Source organism: Saccoglossus kowalevskii, chromosome 2 (assembly GCF_978046115.1).
Source record: "Saccoglossus kowalevskii chromosome 2, keSacKowa6.1, whole genome shotgun sequence".
Taxonomy (NCBI): domain Eukaryota; kingdom Metazoa; phylum Hemichordata; class Enteropneusta; family Harrimaniidae; genus Saccoglossus; species Saccoglossus kowalevskii.
Window position 1 is genome coordinate 7,203,919 of NC_140642.1, and position 19,772 is coordinate 7,223,690.

General features: G+C 34.3%; 1 protein-coding gene across 2 annotated transcripts in view; it reads right to left on the minus strand.

Annotated features, from left to right (window-relative positions):
* Positions 1-12,957: 12,957 nt before the first annotated feature.
* LOC102810078 (signal-induced proliferation-associated 1-like protein 2) overlaps positions 12,958-19,772 on the minus strand; it is a 53,064-nt gene continuing 46,249 nt past the window's right edge. For both annotated transcript variants that reach the window (XM_085508597.1, XM_085508603.1), the window contains exons 17-24: positions 18,641-19,260; positions 17,731-18,308; positions 17,417-17,582; positions 16,040-16,253; positions 15,344-15,472; positions 14,676-14,874; positions 14,461-14,542; positions 12,958-14,243 (exon numbers count right to left, since the gene is read on the minus strand). In XM_085508597.1, coding sequence (XP_085364723.1) covers positions 14,100-14,243; positions 14,461-14,542; positions 14,676-14,874; positions 15,344-15,472; positions 16,040-16,253; positions 17,417-17,582; positions 17,731-18,308; positions 18,641-19,260 — 2,132 coding nt within the window. In that variant the 3' untranslated portion in view covers positions 12,958-14,099. The remainder of the gene's footprint in view (positions 14,244-14,460; positions 14,543-14,675; positions 14,875-15,343; positions 15,473-16,039; positions 16,254-17,416; positions 17,583-17,730; positions 18,309-18,640; positions 19,261-19,772) is intronic.

The window sequence follows — 19,772 nt, forward strand, 5'->3', positions numbered from 1 at the left end:
TAAACACTATATCAGAATATGTCTAAATACTTAGATGTTTACAAAGGTCATGTTATAAAATGTCTAAACACTATATCAGAACATGTCTAAATACTTAGATGTTCACAAAGGTCACGTCATAAAATGTCTAAACACTATATCAGAATATGTCTAAATACTTAGATGTTCACAAAGGTCACGTCATAAAATGTCTAAACACTATATCAGAATATATCTAAATACTTAGATGTTCACAAAGGTCACGTCATAAAAGGTCTAAACACTATATCAGAATATATCTAAATACTTAGATGTTCACAAAGGTCACGTCATAAAATGTCTAAATACTATATCAGAATATATCTAAACACTTAGATGTTTACAAAGGTCATGTCATAAAATGTCTAAACACTATATCAGAATATATCTAAATACTTAGATGTTCACAAAGGTCACGTCATAAAATGTCTAAACACTATATCAGAATATATCTAAATACTTAGATGTTTACAAAGGTCACGTCATAAAATGTCTAAACACTATATCAGAATATATCTAAATACTTAGATGTTTACAAAGGTCACGTCATAAAAGGTCTAAACACTATATCAGAATATGTCTAAATACTTAGATGTTCACAAAGGTCACGTCTTAGAATGTCTAAACACTATATCAAAACTTGTCTAAATACTTAGATGTTAACAAAAGTCACGTTATAAAATGTCCAAACACTATATAAAATAACATTATTTCCATTAAAAAAAGAAACCACGACGTCTTGTACATTACTTTTGTACGGCGCCATACCCCACCAAACAATGCACAAACATATTGCGCACAAAAACAACTATGTATATTTGTCACTCAGATATTGTGTTTTTGACCTGCTAAAAATAGCATTGTGTGTAGCGGTATATAGCGATATTATTGATCGAATAATTTTTTGTATCCAGATTTTAGTGAGGTTTACTAGTGAATCTATCAGTATATATGATTACTCATTTTAGGTTTAGTGGATCCAGTTCATAACAAGTTTAACATACTTCTGATCGAAGTAATATCTCACAGTCGTGTCGTTTCGATCTATACTACGTCATACTACAAGTACCACCAACCAAGTAACCATCCACTAAAGGTCAATATTGATTACATAATGCATGTCTTTTTTTATGAATCTATATTCGAGCTTGCGGCCATATATCATTCGCATAATAAAACTGCGGGTGGTGTAGGCGTAAGAATCGTTTTAGAAATAAGGGTGATTATGAATTTAAGATGCCGGAACAAAAGAAAATATATTAAGATTAATTTTGTTTGAAAATACCATAAACACAACAGCGGTTACTATTATCTATTTATACAGTTTTAACATATATAAGAAATAGATTAAAATGTTGGCCAGACTTTCAAAATAATTCAACGAATTTTTAAAGACACGCAAATGTAAGTGTCGCGAAAAACAAAATAGTATTATTATGTTTGCGTCATTTTCGCTTAACCTACCAAGAAACGCATTTATACAGCCGGGCCGAATAACAGCCTTGCCCTTCAAGCTCGTATGTGTGCCATGTCACGTACACAAGAAGATATACTCATGATAGTCTATGGTAATATGTCTTTCATGTAAACAATTACTAACCAAGTCGTTATTGGCGTGTATAAGCCTATTTATTTAATGATTTTTACCTCGAGCTTCACACTTATAACCACAATATCTATATACCTTTTTGATTACGTGAAGCTAATGTTTTACCAGATAAACTGTATATATAAATAAGTCAGTATATTTTTATGGAATTCTAAACTACATATTCGATGTACTGGCGTTCATATGATCAAGCAATAATTCGGAAAAAACTAGAATTAATAGCATTTAATAAACTTTTAATTAAACCAACAAAACAATAAAAACAGAACGCAATTATCTTGCTTTTGCGTATTGTTAATAAAAAAACTCGATTGCTACATTCCATTTCCATCACAATTTTGTGTTCAAATATATTTTCATGTAACTGGTGCTTTCGGGGCAAAAACGTTAAACACAAAGTTTGATAAATATAGGTTACCAGATTTATTAGACATGTGTAGTAATTTTCATTTCTTCAAAAACAACCAATGATTTTAGAAGCTTTCGGAGTATTTACAAATGTAATTTAAAATTCTTTGAAGGGACTATTAAGCGATTTATTTATTTACTATAGTATGGAGATATTGTACATAATAGTATATAATATATAAGTTGGAATATTCAACATTTCAAATATATATACTTTTCACAATTGTAATGACAAAATATAGTTCAGTATCTTAAAGTCATTCAAGTCACCGAATCTCAGGCTTAATCATTACAAAATTAATAATCGAAATGAAACATTTTACTTTAAGATTAGTATGAGATGTACATTTGCTAACAGTGTGTATAACTATTATTTTACTTATAATAACAGCGTCATTGCGTCCGAGCGAGCTTCGAAATTACGTACTTCCGAGATTAATCAGCAGAAGTTTTAGAGCACACGCGAAGCAGAATTCGAACAGCGATGCATGACGGGATTTATTGCAATGAACAACAAAACCGATAAATGGCGCAACACGTTGTTTCAGTATAACTCGCGAACGTCGTGGCATGGACAAGTTGTAAAATGTAATCAGCTATTTTATTCGTCCGTAATTTGTACAAAGATCTTATTTTTTGTAAGCATATAAAGCATTTTCCACATTAAATTCATGCGCAATTTCAAATTTTGATTTTTAAAGACAAATTATCAAGTATATTATAAAAATGCAAAATGTAATTAGGAATTTGCTTTATTTGTAAAGTGTAAAACCCCATTTTTACTGTAAATGTAACTTTCCATTTTATTTCCTGTAAAATCATAAAATGCATTTTTTATTTTCTGTAACCTGTACCAGCTATCCCCCTTGCCTCTTCTTAGTCGAGTTAATCAACATTAAAAAGGCTTGCAACTAAGTTTTGCTTTATCATTACACCTTGAATACCATCGGCTCATAATATATAAATTTGAGTCTTATAGGTGGATTTATGAGCAAATAAGATGAGCGCTTATACTTAACTACGTATTCCGATGACGGTGAAATGGGACAATTCGCCGAAATGTATCATTCGACGTGATTGTATCTGAGAAGAAAACGTATTTCGATAGTATGTCTCGTTCGAGGTAAACAGTGTGCGCTTCAGTTTGTTAGTGTTTTCTACGACCTAGTTTCATGCTTATTTTCATATTTACTTTGGGATATTTCTAACCAAATGTGTTATCAAAATCATCTCGTAGCAACATTGGTTCTAAGTTACAATCACCAAAGCTAACTAGTGTCAAGTAGAGTTTAATATAAGACTCCATTTCCTAATGACCCAGAAATTCATTTTTCCCCCATCATGGAGGTTTCAGTATCTTCCGGTTTTGAGTAACATTTAGCCAATACGTCATCGTCTATGTTAGAAAATTGAGAAATAAGGAGAAATTCTGTTAGGGGTGGCAATTACGTAATTGCAGATTGATCTCACAAATATGGGCTTCTAATAAATAAATAAATAAATAAATAAATAAATAAATAAATAAATAAATAAATAAATAAATAAATAAATAAATAAATACGGGTATATTACTGCTTAAAACACGTTATTCAAAGTCTTAAAACTTGACAGTGCGTTGTTTTAATGTGTTCTGATGACCTTTAAATATATTGAATGAAATAAATGTTTTAGCGATCGTTGGTATACCCTACGGCATAATGTATGATGTATGATTTCATACCGCGTTACTTTATATCAGTGCTGGTAATGAAACATAGTACAACCATCACTGTGTCGTGAAAGTACTTAGAGAATGGACACTATTGTGTAAAATAATGTTTGCATTAATGGTATGTACATCATTTTTAAGAAATAGTACTTGGGTAAACTTTCACGTAAACTTCACCTTACCGTTAAAATGTTGACAACACCCACGTGATTGTCGATAGATGCACTGATATTTACTGTGTTATCGATATTTCTGGGCGCCCACCTGATACCATCCATTGTCAAAAAGTCCTTCTCTCACTAATTTCACCATTTATTGTATCTCACGGATGTATTTGGAATTCTAAATAGGATTATTTGAATGTGATATTAATTTTGTTATATATATATATACAATGCAACAATAATCATTGTCCGCAAACTTGAACAATTGGTAACAATTAAACAAATCTTATCTAATTACATATCGGAGACTCATTGCAATGGACTGCAATATATTTACACCAATGACCAATACAGCAATGGTACTTTGAGATAATCAAACCATGACATGCCCTAAACAAGCAAGCGGTTACGTATTCAACAAACTTATTACGTTATGTATGAAATAAAATCATTAAAAACAGCGAATCGGTATTCAAATTAATAATTGAATATGTAATCAGCTGTTTGCACTTCTTCCTATTTCAATGTACTAATATTATATGATAACAAACAATACCATGCATAATACGGACACGGCGTACATGATATATACTTCAAACACAAACCACATTGACGTAAACAACGAAACTAACAATATAACGATATTTATTGTTCTAGTATATAAATGCCTGATATATGTTGCTTATTATAAATATTATCATTACAAATACTAGTACTAGATAGATATACTCATTATATGCATTTTCCAAAGGATTGAGTGTCAGAAATGAGCAGGTTTACTTTCTTCCCCAGGGAATATTTGTATATATGAAATATGTGAGCAATTGATATAAATGTCAAGTAGGTAAAATCCTGTCTTCTTTCAAGAGTCGTGACAGAGAGTCGTAATCAACTAACACAAAATGTCAAATCATTGCTTTCCGAACTCGTCTATTTCACTGGAGTGTCATCCATAAATTCTGTAACTATATATTGAATGTCAATAGACACGCATTTACGTTTGTCACATACCGGGTCACGTATTATGATATTTTCTCCGTTTCTTAAGAAGAAGCGACGATGTGTTTCTATTCGATTTCTGTGACATGCCCAGTGAACGTTAATTCGTATATTATCATTGACAGTATTGAAACACACACAAAACTTTGAAGAACAGTGATTTGCTTTACCGGGGACTTCAAGTTGTAATAACTGGAATGTATGTTCGCATATTACATGAACAGTGGCGTTTATTCATATTCTTGTTCTTGTCGTGTTCATGCATTTTTCTAAGCCGCCTCTCCTTTTAATGTTAAGCGATTTCAAATAAACTTTGTTGCAATTACCCTATAGTGATGTAGTTGTACCACACAACTTGGGTGCTTAGCGATTACTGGTTGCCTAACAACCGCTAAAATTGATATTATTCGCGGTAAGTGGCTTCCAAAGATTAATATTATATCTTAGCCAAAGAGATTTTTCACTTAATGGTCATTATACCACGGAAACATATTCTGATACCTTTCGTGTTACAGCGATACATTAGGCGAAGTACTGCCATCAAGTCGAGCAACCTGGTACTAGCGCCAAACACAAGTTAGTCGTAGTGCCACTTATGCTGAATAAATCAGAATGAAAATTTGTTGGATTTATAATTTATTAACTATTGCAACAATGTCAGATACATAATCTACAAAACACATTTGGCCATTTTTTTTTTTAATTTTCAATTCCATTTTATTTCCAAATTGAATTTTGGGATCTCCCAAAACAAAAATCGCCATAACCCTATTTTTGACCATATTTGTCAGACCATATTCAAAGGTCAAATCAGTATTTTTTCTAGACTAATATGTTTGTGAAAAGTTAGTTGTAATGTAAATATTTTTTTTAAATGACAACCATCACATCAAATACACCATCTTTATCTACCAGCATGTGACTGTCTTCGAATTCGTTGATTAGAATTGAGTATATAATATAATTTAACTATTTACGTAGTGGACAGTACCACTAATAAAAACTATATAAATAACTTGTTAACTTAATTTTATTAATTGGCCCTGAAAGTGAAATGCAGTGAAATCATTTTATTTATATTTGAAATGCTTTTGATTCATGTTGTTGTAAATATATCCGTTGTATATATCATGTTGGGGAATTCTAGTTACTATTCAGGCCAGTTATTGGCTGCTGAACACCACCAAACCCAGTTATCAAATTCTAGATAAATTACGCACACAGTATATAATTCGTATTTTATTTGGCACTCTGCTATTCATAGTTATGTCCAATAAATATGTGTTAAACTACATGTTAATCCATTGTATTATTATGATATGTTAAACTATGCTAATATTATCCTAGTATGAGCCAATCACAGTGTATATAACACATCGGTTTAAAAGTATGACTGACATTATACATTGCAATTTTATCAGAATACATCCGTAAAGATGAAATATGAAATTTAATCGGCCGGCAAAATGTTCTTTTATAAAAATTGTAGTTTATGCATTTTATATGAATTTGGTTAGTACCCCCAAGGTACGCTTTGTCCCATTTCAAAGCCATTACAAGGTTTTGTCGTATAGAATGTCTTCTGACATATGGAAAATAAGAACTAGTGGCAAATATACAACACATAACATTTAAATGTCAAAATAATTGTTCGATCATCGACTGCTCGATATGAGGTGTACACAATTTATATTATTTATAACACATCTAAAATGTAATTTAGTGTTTTATTTATTCGCAAATTCATCAATATATAATAACTACATATATACTATATTCAATGACAAAGAAATAAACATAGAGAAAATCTTGTAAAACATTTTAATAACATTATTCTTCTAATTATTGCTTTATTGAAAACCATTCTGCCAAATTTCATATATTTCTAAACTTCAAACTAACTTTCCACTTTGATCGGACATCTGAAATACTATATTTCCGGGACTATTTGTTGTTTTTTCGGCTTGCTTCTGATTTTTTAGGTTATAGGTAACCCTCCGAAAATTATATATGGAGCTCTAAGTTGAGACCAAGAAGTGTTTGTAAACAAGTGAGCATATCATGCCCTACCCGTAAAACCCGCCATCTAATAAACTGTGTAGTCAATTCATGAAGGAACCTTCTACGTATGATGTTGAAATAATCATAGATCATCTGTCTGGATGATTTGTCGCATTTTGTCGGTATTTCATCTGCGAAGACAGTAATCTCATAGTCATCACATACAGAGAAAGCTTTATCTTTTCGAACAGGCTGGGAAATACATATACATATACATATGAAAATATGCAGGAGAAAGGGGGTATTACTACAAAGATGAGGAAATTCATGATGGCAAAATTGATTAAATTAGAAAGCCTGGGTTACCCTTAAAGGCAAATTCAAGAAAGACACCAAGAAGAACTTGATCACTGGTTTCTTTGAATTAAAGTTCAGGTGAATATATTACAGACAGATAATTATTAATGGTTTATTAAGGATTGTTAAAAATATAATATACCTGAAGGTGAAGATATGCCGAAGGCAGTCAGAACTTCATTCTGTTTGTAAGTTGGCGGAATTACAGATGCATCAATGAAACATTAGTTGATTAAACATTCATTCTCCTACAAAAAACACAATATAATCTCTGATTCAAATATAGGAACCCCTATTACAGCCAGGCAGTGTACTTTAACATAGGCGTTCTTAAGGTAGCGAGACTATTATTTGCATACTTGTTTTCATCTTCTAATTGTGACTAAATGACTACAAATAGACCCGGGAAAGTATATATTTTTAGAATCGCCAGACTTCAAGCTTTTCACAAGTGTATTTTGCATGCCGGTATCTGCATTCTACGACGCGTTACTCAATCAAAGGTGAAAAATTACTTTTTCTGTAAAAAAAATAATTACGCATTTATGCTGGCGATAAGAAGTATTTTTTTCACTTTTCCTAGTTGTTCAATAGTCTGGTAAATTGAATGTGTCTGGTCAGTTTTAATCAAGCAACGCGTTTTAAATAGTGTGCTGAATTTCAATCACTGTTTTAGTCGCATTGCCCCCAACTCAAACCACAACTCGTTGGTAAATAATCGATGAAATAGTTTGTCTGGACACATTCAAGTTCCTCTCACTGTCACCTTAAAGCTGTGAAAATTTGGTGTTAATCCGACGACAATAAGTATACGTTATTTTTTGTTAGAGACCTTGTATTTTGAAAAACATAAACTCCTAGAAAACGTCCATGAAGTAACAGCAAAGATTTTCAAACTTGTTTATCGGCACAATCAATTTGTTTTCCCATCAAGGTCTGTTTTAACATGTGTAGGGACATCCAAATGTGTAAGGCTATTGGAAACCAAAAAAATAAAGGAATGGGATAGCTATAATTGGATAAATTCGGCATATGAAAACACCAAAATCAATGATTTTTTTCAGTGGCTGTATGACCTTGTGTCTGACACATTCATATGCAAATGACTAATCTGTGAAACAAACAGGGGCGGAGACAAACCACTCAAATGTTTGGAAACACTCATTGTGTGTCAGATAGCTACTGATAACACATCCTAACATTGCTTTGTCTTGAGTTTATCTTTGAAACTTATAGGCACACAGATTAAACCTGTGTTGTTGATTTTGGAAAACACTACTGAGGCTGCCTTGCTTCCCTTCAGATAATCTACATTTATCCAACTTACATGACATTCTATGTTATGTTGACTTCATCACATGAAAGTTTATAGTGCATTTCATCAATTAATAAATAAATGTGAAAATCGTAATTTTCAACACAAATAATAGTTTCGCTACCTTAAGTGGCCTGTAACATTTTGCAAGAAGAGATATACGCCTTGAAAATCCACAAAACCCTATGAGTTGTTACACAGTAGTACAGTTCACAGACAAAAATATTTTTTCTATAATTCAGTTTTGAATTATATGTGACACGTATGGTAGAGACTGCCAAAAAAACATGATCTGCAGTGAAAAAGACAATCTAATGTTTCCATTGTAAAATTAATTCTTGTTGTCAATGCAAGCCAGTTATCAAGACAGAAGAGCTGCTTTTCTCTAATCCGTTCTATTACATTATTGTCCAGGTTAGTTATTTGTCTATATTACACAAATTGGGTAGAGTTCATATCTATGAAGCAAAACTGCAGGAACTGCAGTCGACCACGCACATAACCCTATTTAATTGTAAATTGAATGCGAGGTATGAGGTATATTTATATAATTCTACAGCAATGCCTACACCTTAATTGAAAAAGAAAGAACTTTTGATATTGACACTAACATAACACTCAACTCAGCTAAACTGATGGTACTCAGGGTACAGGCAATTTACCTGCAATTGGTAAATCCCCTATTCCAACAGAAATTCCTAAAAGGATATGTCCCTGTGATAACCTGCACTGTATTGTGGGTAATGAGAAAGGAATTTGTGATGTGACTCCCAGTATCTTGATGATTCCCTTCTATAACGCTCGTGAACACTTGGGCCCAAGTACACCTGAACACCAGTGTGTACCAGTAATGCAGAGTATGTGCACTAGACCATTGGGTTTGCTGTGCCCATTTGTTACACCAAGAGCCAGTTTTAACATTTGGATGAAAATAGGGAAGGCCGGTTCTTGGCCCTGAAAAGGGGTAAGTCCATATGATAACTGGGTCCACCCGAGCGACTAATCTATAGTGAGCTCATAAGTTGCTACATCTTCTGTCTGAAGCCAAAATGACCAAAAACGGTGTCTTCCTGGGGTCTTCCTTCACAAATTGAAAGGATCCCAAAGACTAATGACAAGAACCAACATCACTGGCGGATCAAGAAATTCGGTAAGGGGTGCGCTCCTATTGACGGAGCCAATGGCCACGTCTGCGCACCTCCAGTGGGCTGGTTTTGGGCTTCATGAAAGTACTGCAAGGCTCTGGTATATCCACTAACATGTCAAAAGGACTGGAGCATAGTGCTTGATGGTTCCTTTGAATAAATTTCATGCTGATTGAAGCCAGATATATTCTGTAAGCATATAGGTGGAAACAGCTTAGGCATCACAGATATTTTCTTGTTGGTTTGTTGTGCAGGACACCCCACTGTTAGGGAGTCTTGACTATGTGTCATCTCATTAGTTGAGGTATGACGGGCACTCTGAACAACATGTGGTTGGAGATGGTACACCAAGATTGCGCCTTGCTGCAGATGTCTAGGTCGTATATCCAGCAGAAAACACTGTTTTGATCTGGTATGTAATGTGGAATGAGGTCCCACATATGTCATCACCTAAACCACCCTGATGTTTTTGAGATCACGTGGGGATATCCCTCTAAATCTGCTGTGGCTTTGCCCTGGGGATGGAGCACTGAAGTTCTAGTCTCTACTTTCATCTCTAGGTATATCACACATTGCACTAAGATCTGTCTATGTATCCGCAAACTGCAATAACCCCAGGAAAGACAGAGTGTACATTACTAGCGTCATGAATAGTGGCAGAGAGATCCAGCCGACTAAGCATGGCTACTCTTATTTCACTTTAAAACCATGTGGTATCGGTACTGTAAGGAATCTGGGTCAAATATAGCACAGTGTGATATGAGAGTATACCACAATTAAACATCTTACAAACTATTTGAGATTTGTGCAATTCTACTGACACAAAATATATATCAGGCTGTACTGAATATGTCCAGATACGAAGTATAGTGGGAAGTATCGCATGTGGACCTGTGGAAAGAGCAAACCTGGTGTTAGAATACCAGACTGACTCCTGTACAACAGTGGGCTGCACCTTGAAATCTTGAGCATATAGCATGTGGTTTGATCACAGGGAGCCCAGGAACTATGATCAACTGTACGCACTCCCTATGAGCGGGGTGGGGGGGGGGAGGTATCGGCTGGTATCTAGTGTAAGAAATAGACAAGGGATGAAGGCTCCAGCCAGCTCACATTGTTTAAACTCGAAAAAATAGACAAAAAGAATGAAAAATAAAATCTAAAAAAATACCAGGTTGAAGAATATTAGTTGCTCCTTCGAATTTCGCCAAAACCTTACCTACATTTTACCCATATCTGCAGAATAGATCAAGAAAACTACACAAATTTACTCCATTTAGGAATTCCTAACGGTTAGTCCGAACGCACGACACAGTTGGAGGCGTGGCCTGTTCAGCATTTGTCAACAACCAATCACAAGACTGGTTACGAACCAGTTGAGCAAGGCTAACTGAGTCGTGACCTCCATGAGACACATTAAAAATAATTCAAAATTACTTGTGCTTGATTGAGATAGTGATGGAAAAGCTGAAAACCAATAATGCAAATCAGATAATTAATATGAACAGATCTGAATGTAAAACTAATGAGGTCTGCACAATGTAACAGACCATCTATGTACCAAGTTTTATTGAAATCTGATTGGAACCAAAAAAAATTATGAATTATTATGCTAATTAGGGAATTAATATAAACAAATTTTAACCCCAAACTAATCAGGTTTGTACATTGTCCTAGAGCATCTTTGTACCAAGTTTCATTGAAATGGAATAATTAGTACTTTAGATATCAGTGTGATAGCTTAAAAGTGGTTAATTATGCAAATTATTAATTAATATGTACAGATTTTAACCCACAATTATCCAGGTCTGTCTATTGTCCTACAGCATCCATGTACAAAGTTTCATTGAAATGTGATGATTAGTACTTGAGAAATCAGTGTGAAAGCTGAAAATTAATTAATTATGCAAATTAGGTAATTTATATGCACAATTATTTACCCTAAAACTAATCAGGTCTCTGGATAGTCCTGAAGGATATATGTACCAAGTTTCATTGACATGTAATGCTTACGACTTGAAACATCAAAAGCTGAAAATTAATTATGCAAATTAGGTAATTAATATGCACTGATATTACCCTAAAAACTATCAGGTCTGTGCAGTGTCCTATGACATCTATGTACCAAGTGTTATTGAAATGTGATTAGTACTTGAGATATCAGTGGATAAAACGAAATTTGACGAATCATTATGCAAATTAGGTAATTAGTAATTAGGTAATTCTTACCAAAAACTGATCAAAACCTAGCATTAGTTTAGAGCATCTATGTACCAAGTTTCATCAAAATCCAATGAGTGGTTGTTTAGATATCAGTAGAACAGTCATAAAACAGCTAAAAATTAGCTAATTATCATGCAAATTAGGTAATTAATATGTACGGATTTTTACCAAAAACTAATCAAATCTGCGCACAAGTTCAGAGCATCTATATACCAAGTTTCATCAAAATCCAATGAGTGGTTCTTTAGATATCAGTAGAACAGTCATAAAACAGCTAAAAATTAGCTAATTATCATGCAAATTAGGTAATTAATATGTACGGATTTTTACCAAAAACTAATCAAATCTGCGCACAAGTTCAGAGCATTTATATACCAAGTTTCATCAAAATCCAATGAGTGGTTCTTTAGATATCAGGGGAACAGTCATGGAACAGCTAAAAATCAGCTAATTATCATGCAAATTAGGTAATTAATATGCATGGAATTTTATCAAAACCTAATCAAATCTGTGCATTGGCCGAGGGCATCTATGCACTAAGTTTCATTAAAAACTGATGTACGGTTCTTGAGATATCAGTGGAACAGACGGACGGACACACATACACACACGCACACACACATACAGACACACTAACCGCAAATAACTTTCACAAAAATAGAAATATCTTCACCAAATGAACAAGAGGACCAGCCGATGTGTCTACATTATGAATCGTAAAGCAATCTGGCAGGAGGTTTTGGAGATGAAGTTAAAAATATGCAAAAGCAAAAAAGTAAGGAAAAAAAACAAAAAGCATTTACTGAAATTGACACGTACATACGATCTCATGAAATTAGTAAGACAGAGTCTAGTCCATGTCAATAACATTAATGCCAAATTTAAATGCAATCTGATGAGCATATTCCCTAAAAATAGAGATTTGGATGTGATGTCATGAAATGCAAAAATCACCAACCCAGATAGCAATATCATCTCCCTCTCACTACAGACAATACACTTAGAAGCGATTATTCATTAAAGGTATAGAGAAACCATTTATTAATTTATTAACTATGGCAATTGATACAATGAATTATATCAAAGTAATCCAAGAGGCAAAAGAGCAGTGAATTATCTCACAAATGCTGATTTGTGACCAATACTAACACGGTTAAGATAACTTAATAGACGGATTCATGGTTCAGTTATGAGAGAATTGGCGAGTGAAAAGATATTAACAGAGGAGTAGCTTCAAATATCAAACTGTATCCAAAACAGATTACACTGGATTAAAATCTTGGCTTTCTGACTATGACAGAATCACATTAGTGGGGTGGTATGGGCAGGGTATGGTGCTGAAGGGAGGGAAAGGGATATATACAGTTATTTTGTTTGTAATCTTCCTGGATGACAGTATTATTATCCTTCAGACATAGCGTAATAAAGACATAGCATATAAAGTACAAATAGAAATAAAGACAGCATGACTGACATCACACTAGTACAGCTTTCATTGATGTAAACTGTATCAAGCACAATAATCTATCTGCAATTGAAAAGTTTTTAATTATACATGTAAAAAAATCTCAAAACTTTATATTTTAACTTAAATAATATTTGTTTGTACACTTTTAGAAATATAGTAACAAATAAATAGCATAATAATGGGTTTATATTTTGATTTACAAGTCAATTTTTGGATTATAATAAATGTCTGTTTTTCTACAATTTAGTTGACCCAATAATGTCTACTATTATAATGACACACAGAAAATATATTGCAGTAAGTATCTGATGGGTATAAGTATATAAAGCATATCATGAAAATATTCATAATAAGGCAATGCTATATAGGTATAGTAATGTCAACAAATATAGAGTAAACAAAACAAACACTTGTTTCTTTCATACAAACATGGAAAAACAAATCATGCAGATAAATATATGGTTGGTAACCATAGAAACCTGACAATGTACAAAATAAGAACTGATTTCAATATGAAGTAGAAAATGAATTTCAATGTACATATTTTCAAGTTCTGATAACCAGTTAATTATCTGGAATAGTCTTGTTATTTATAAACAAAATCCAGGAAGAAAAACGTAAGCAGATATAAAATTTAAAAAAATACATAAAGTTTTGTTCTGCACATCATATCTGGACTGTTTTTTACTGTCTGTCTATGGTGTTAAAAAACCATTCTGTAAATTTGCGTAGTTGAGTTGCAGCTGTCTGTGACTCTTCTTGGAGTCTAACGTTGTCTTCTCTTAACTGATTCACTTCAGATTCAAGGGCCAGCCTTTCATGTCTTTCCTGATAAAAAAAGAGTATAAAATAATTTAACCTTTAATAAGTCTTACACTTTCTAAATATATTTGGATGGCTGAATTTGCATATAATTTTCTGTAGCATTTCAACTGCTGTGAAACATCCTAAAAATGATTGCATATATATATATATACCTACAAATTCACAAAACCATGTACTGACTGACAATTCATTCACTCAATGGCACACCCAGAAACCTTACCTTTGATAACTGCCTTGTTAGTTGTTGTAACTGTATCTCAAGATCACCAGCATTCAGTTCTGCTTTCCTTTCTCCACCTCCACTGCAAAACAAATGACGAACATTAAATTCAATGCTTAACATGCAGAAATCAGAAACCTACTTCATCAAATGGATCAGATTAAGAAATACAATGTATCCAATATAATCCCAAATGTCTATATTATAATACTTGCCTTCTGATCTTATTTGTGCTATCAAAACCATTGCTAAAAGCCAAGTCTGTATGTCTTCGTTCATGGTTCCGAGTTACATGATGTGTTTGCTGACGTGTATTGCTAGTAGCAGTCGGTTGTAACTGGAATTCAGGCATCGACTCTGCTATCTCATCCAGGGTTCCAATGGAGGCAGATTTCACACTCTGCATATCTAAACCTACATTAGGAAAGAATAAGATAGTTTATAGATCATGCATGTTTACGCACTCAATAATTCAGGCAATACAATTTCCCCCAAAATATACTGAAGTCAAGTCTTACAACTAGAGCCAACTGCATCTAAAGAGTAGTATGTGTTAGTGATAATTGACAGAACAAGGCTGAAATACCACAACCGATAGTTTACATATAAACTGTTATCAGCAGGAAACAGAGCTTCCTGTTGCAACACAAATCTGACCCTTTGGCAGGCCACTGAAATTGGAAACAGGGGAGCAACTAACACAGATAAATCATAAGTATGATAACATCATGGCCATGAAAGCTTTTAAAAATTATTGTAGTGACACAGAAATGATCCAGTCACCAAATCTGACTTCATATATAGATACAGTACTATTATTTAATGTATATGAAGAAATTACATATGAGAAAATAAGACAAGTAAATCAGAATATGTACTTCACCTTCAAAGCTTTTCGCAGTTTCTACTAAACTTGACCATTCTAGGCTGGAACCTGAATCGGGAAGTGGAAAAAGTGATCCACCGGAGTTGCCACTGACAACAGTTTTATCGATAGCCGTGTGATCCCCACCTACAACACAATAGCCAGAGTATTAAACACAGTCTCACATATATACAAAACATTTTAGTGTTGAATAATACATTTCCTCTAATAGAATGGCACAATGCTGGAGTTGTCATTGTTAACACTCATTGTTAGCAACTTTATTGCAAGGAAAGTATTTATTTTTTATCAAGCTTTTCTGTAATGTAAATTTGTTCATGTAATTAAATAAATTTATACCTCAGCTAAGAAACACAAACAACATATTAAGTTACCATAGCTTACAAAAATTAAGAAACAAAGGTAAAGTTGACATAAAAAATGTGGCAACAGTGAAATGGGCACATTGCTGATGGTTAAGTTAGTTGACTAATGACAAGCCATGCATGGCACAGTCCCCGTTAGTTATCAAATCTAAGTTTATAGTTTTGTTTTGAATTTCATCTGAAAAACAAAATGACATGCATCAAGGTCCCATAATGTCAGTACAATATGCACGCACAAACACAGGCACATGGACGCACAGAGGTCAATGCATAAGTCCCTGTTTTCGGACTGCGTCTACTGAAACAGCAATTGTCATAAAATTATCACCTCTGATATTGGTTGTCTGTACAGTCATTCTTGAAGGGAATGTGGATTTCTTTGTACTAGTGAATATTAAATCATTTGGTACATCTAGTGCTGACTCTCGTCGTAGTTTCCTTGTTGTTCCACCACCAGAGAGACTTTCATCAGAGAGAGTACGATGAAGTGATAATCTTGTAAAGGTGGCAGGTGTTGACTGCAGCATTCCAGCACGTCTTGGCTGTAAATTGAATAGAGATTGTATAAAACATGATTTCAAGGGGGAACAAATCTGAAACATCTGATATAAAATACTGTATGGTTCATTTCATCACACTGAACCATTTAAATGTTATTCGGCCTATAATTACTGTTTTCAGTTTTATAGTACTTGTAGTGCTTCTATTGGTTAGACAACACCACCAAACAGTACTCATCGGAAAATGCATTGAGAACATTGTTCGTTGACACACCAACTTGACTGCTTTGATGTCTTTCGAAAAGTCCAATATTTCCTCAACAATTTCCCACTGATTTTTTTTTTTGGGGGGGGGGGTAAGGGGATACAGTTTTACAACATTCAACACCAATGGGCATATATCTGTAGAACCAGTTTGCATATTAGATAGCAGTGACAGTGACTGTGACTGCCAAGCATACACATACACAGAGTGTGTAATTGTTACACAGTGGAGCCAAGTAAAGAAAAGACAACCATCAAAGAATGCAAAGAAAACATGTAGCATCTGCTTAACACAATGCACACATAAATTATTAAATCACCACACAGCAAATAAGAACATTCAATTTAACTTAAATTGGGTCAAATTCTTGCTACAACCTCACTAAAAAGACACTAAGTATGCATTTTTAGTAAGCAAACTCAGTGGAGAAAAGGAAATTCATATAAAGAGAAGCCATTCATTCTTTGTTCTAGAGCTGCATAGTGTTTTTAATTAGCTGCTACATTATTTATAGTTAGTAAACAAATTAAGCAAAGCAAATAAAGACAATTTTTATTTTACTCTCATTCTCAACAGGAGAAAAAAATGAATGTATGGAAGAGGTACAACCCATGCTTGGATTTGCCAGGTCAGGCTGCAAATGCAGATCTCTACATGCCTCTACAGCCTGGTGCGGAATCGTTGAAACAGTATTTACCCGTACCCAATGACTGGGAAAGCCTGGAAAACTGGCCTGAAATAAGTTGAACTTTTGACGTCTAGGCTGAGGATGAGAAAGCTGGAATCTGATCTTGCATTTTCCACTTCGACTCTGGTATTTTTGACCACTCTTATTAACACAGGTGCCCCAAACTAGGGGGAACCTTGGTAAGGTGGTCTGAAAAGAGGTGTTGCATCTAGGCCTGATACGCCTAAGGGAAGGAGAGTTGAGAATATTCACCTTAGAGGAGCCTCGTGTTATTTCACTATCAGGAATATCAGGATTGATTAATTTTAAAAGGTCTTCTTTGATACTGGTTGGCTGATGTACAGGATATTTAGGTGCAGATTTAGCTGTAGCACCTGGTCTTAGACGACTTGTTAGAGATTCATTTGATGACATCAACCTGAGGATAAAGAAGAAAATGTCCACTCCAACTTGATGGCTACAATGTATTTCTTGAAAAAACAAGACAATCACACAAGATTTATGTTCAAGAACAGTTTTAGATATATTAAAATATATCAGGGTTATCATTTGTATGATAAAATTACCTGGATGAAGGTTTAGGACTGCTACCATCACTACTTGATGACACACTTTTCTTTATCTCTCTGATATCTGGACTAGCTGAATGCATTGCATGTCTTACTATCAGGGGACTTCGTGATCCATGAGCCATCTGACTTGGTGTACTTTGCCGAGACCGACTGGAACGATTTGAACTACCAGAGTGAGAAGATATCTCACTAAGATTTGTAATACTATTAACAGGCTTCTCAAATGCACTGTTTTCTGAAGGCAGAGCTGGTTGGTGCTTACGATGCATATCACGTTCTCTTGGTGGATATGTTTTATGAAGAAAAGGAGGATTAATGGGGGGATGTGATAAATGTTCCACATGTGCAGGCCTCTCAGTGTCCCAGTATCTAGCATGTGTTTTAACATTGGCAGTGTCCTGACTAACAGCGTCATAGGTCACATCCGCTGCAATGATTCCTGAGACCTCATCTTCATGGAACTCATCTCCAGTATCATACCATTTCTCTTCACTGGTAGCAGTACTTGTACTTGTTCCACTGGTACTTGTTAATGACGTATCCCCACTGGATATTGATACTGAAGCGGCATGCTGCAGAAAGGTAAGAATGGTATACTCAAGTCTGTATACGCTTACATTATATCACAAGAGAGAGCTTCTACTACACATCACACCTTCAGGGATAGCCAAAATGAATGAGGGAAAACAGTATCTGCTGACAATGTATTTTGATTTGCTGGGAGATCACCACATCATTTGTGTAAGGATTCCAGACGACTTACATTTATGTTTAGGTCAAAAACAGTAAATACTAATAAATGTTTTCAACATTAAATAATTACAAAACAAAATTCAGGCTATTAAGGTCAAAAACACAAGTTTTCATTTTCTCAGATATGATATTTGATGTCATTCAATGTTACCTTAGGTGCAGGTGTGAATTTTTCTGCCTCTGTAAATGCTGAAGCTGCACTACAACTAAGTGGTAGACGACTCATTGCATTGGTCTGCTTTGCATCATGATATGCTGATCTGTTTGCAGCAAACTGTTGTCCCTGTCTATTAGCATGAGCCTGCATGTTTTGTAAATGTCTGGCATTTTTACTGCTTCTTGCACTTTGCCTTTCCCGACTTTCACGGGATAGCATAGCATCTGATTCCCTGGACATTCGACTGCTATCCAGACTAGAATCAAGTCCAGAACTGTGGTTCTCATTGGATAAATGGTGACTAGGTTTCTGTGACCTGTCGCCAGAGGTACGCCGTTGTCTCCCTGAATCTCCCTCACCCCGATAACGTTCATTATCATGTATATTTTTATCATCTTTCCTTTTCTCCACTTCACTAGATTGGAATCGTTGTTCCAAGTTCACAGCTGTTGTGGTCCTTGCTTCATTATAAGATGGAGGGTTGTCCCTCTTTGAAAGGGAATAATCAGGAGGTAGCCTTAATTTCTGTTCATTTCTTGATGCAGGAGGCGTTAGCTTGGTGCCAGTTAACACACTGGCTGGTGAGCTGGAAGACCTGCTATGAGGACTGTGTTCTATAAACAAAATGCACAAAACAAATGTCAGCTACTTGTGCAGCTTGCATTAAAGTCACATGACACAAAAATAGTATAATAATACAAGTGCAGTCTGTTGTACCTAAAAATAGTCACAATCCTAGGACAATATATCTTATCCCCAAGGACAGCAAAAAGAAATTACTGAAAGTCAAAATCATTAAAGCAATTAAGCTGACCTTTACACATGGGAAATATAACTGTCAAATTTAGTAGCGTGTAAGAACTATTCTTTGATATCCTCAACCGTAAACTAGATTGCATCTTACTTTATATCCTGGATACAAATTCTTTTCAGAAAACAACCAATTAATATTATTTATACTATTATATATGAATTTTGAAATTTTTTTAAATAAAAAGTGGTAATAAAAGGTTGGAACCAAACATGCCTGTGTATCAAAAATGAAAATATACATGTAAACATGTGTGAAAACAAATGTAAAATTGATAGACAGGCTTGTCCCTGCGTTGTCAAGATATCACATGCT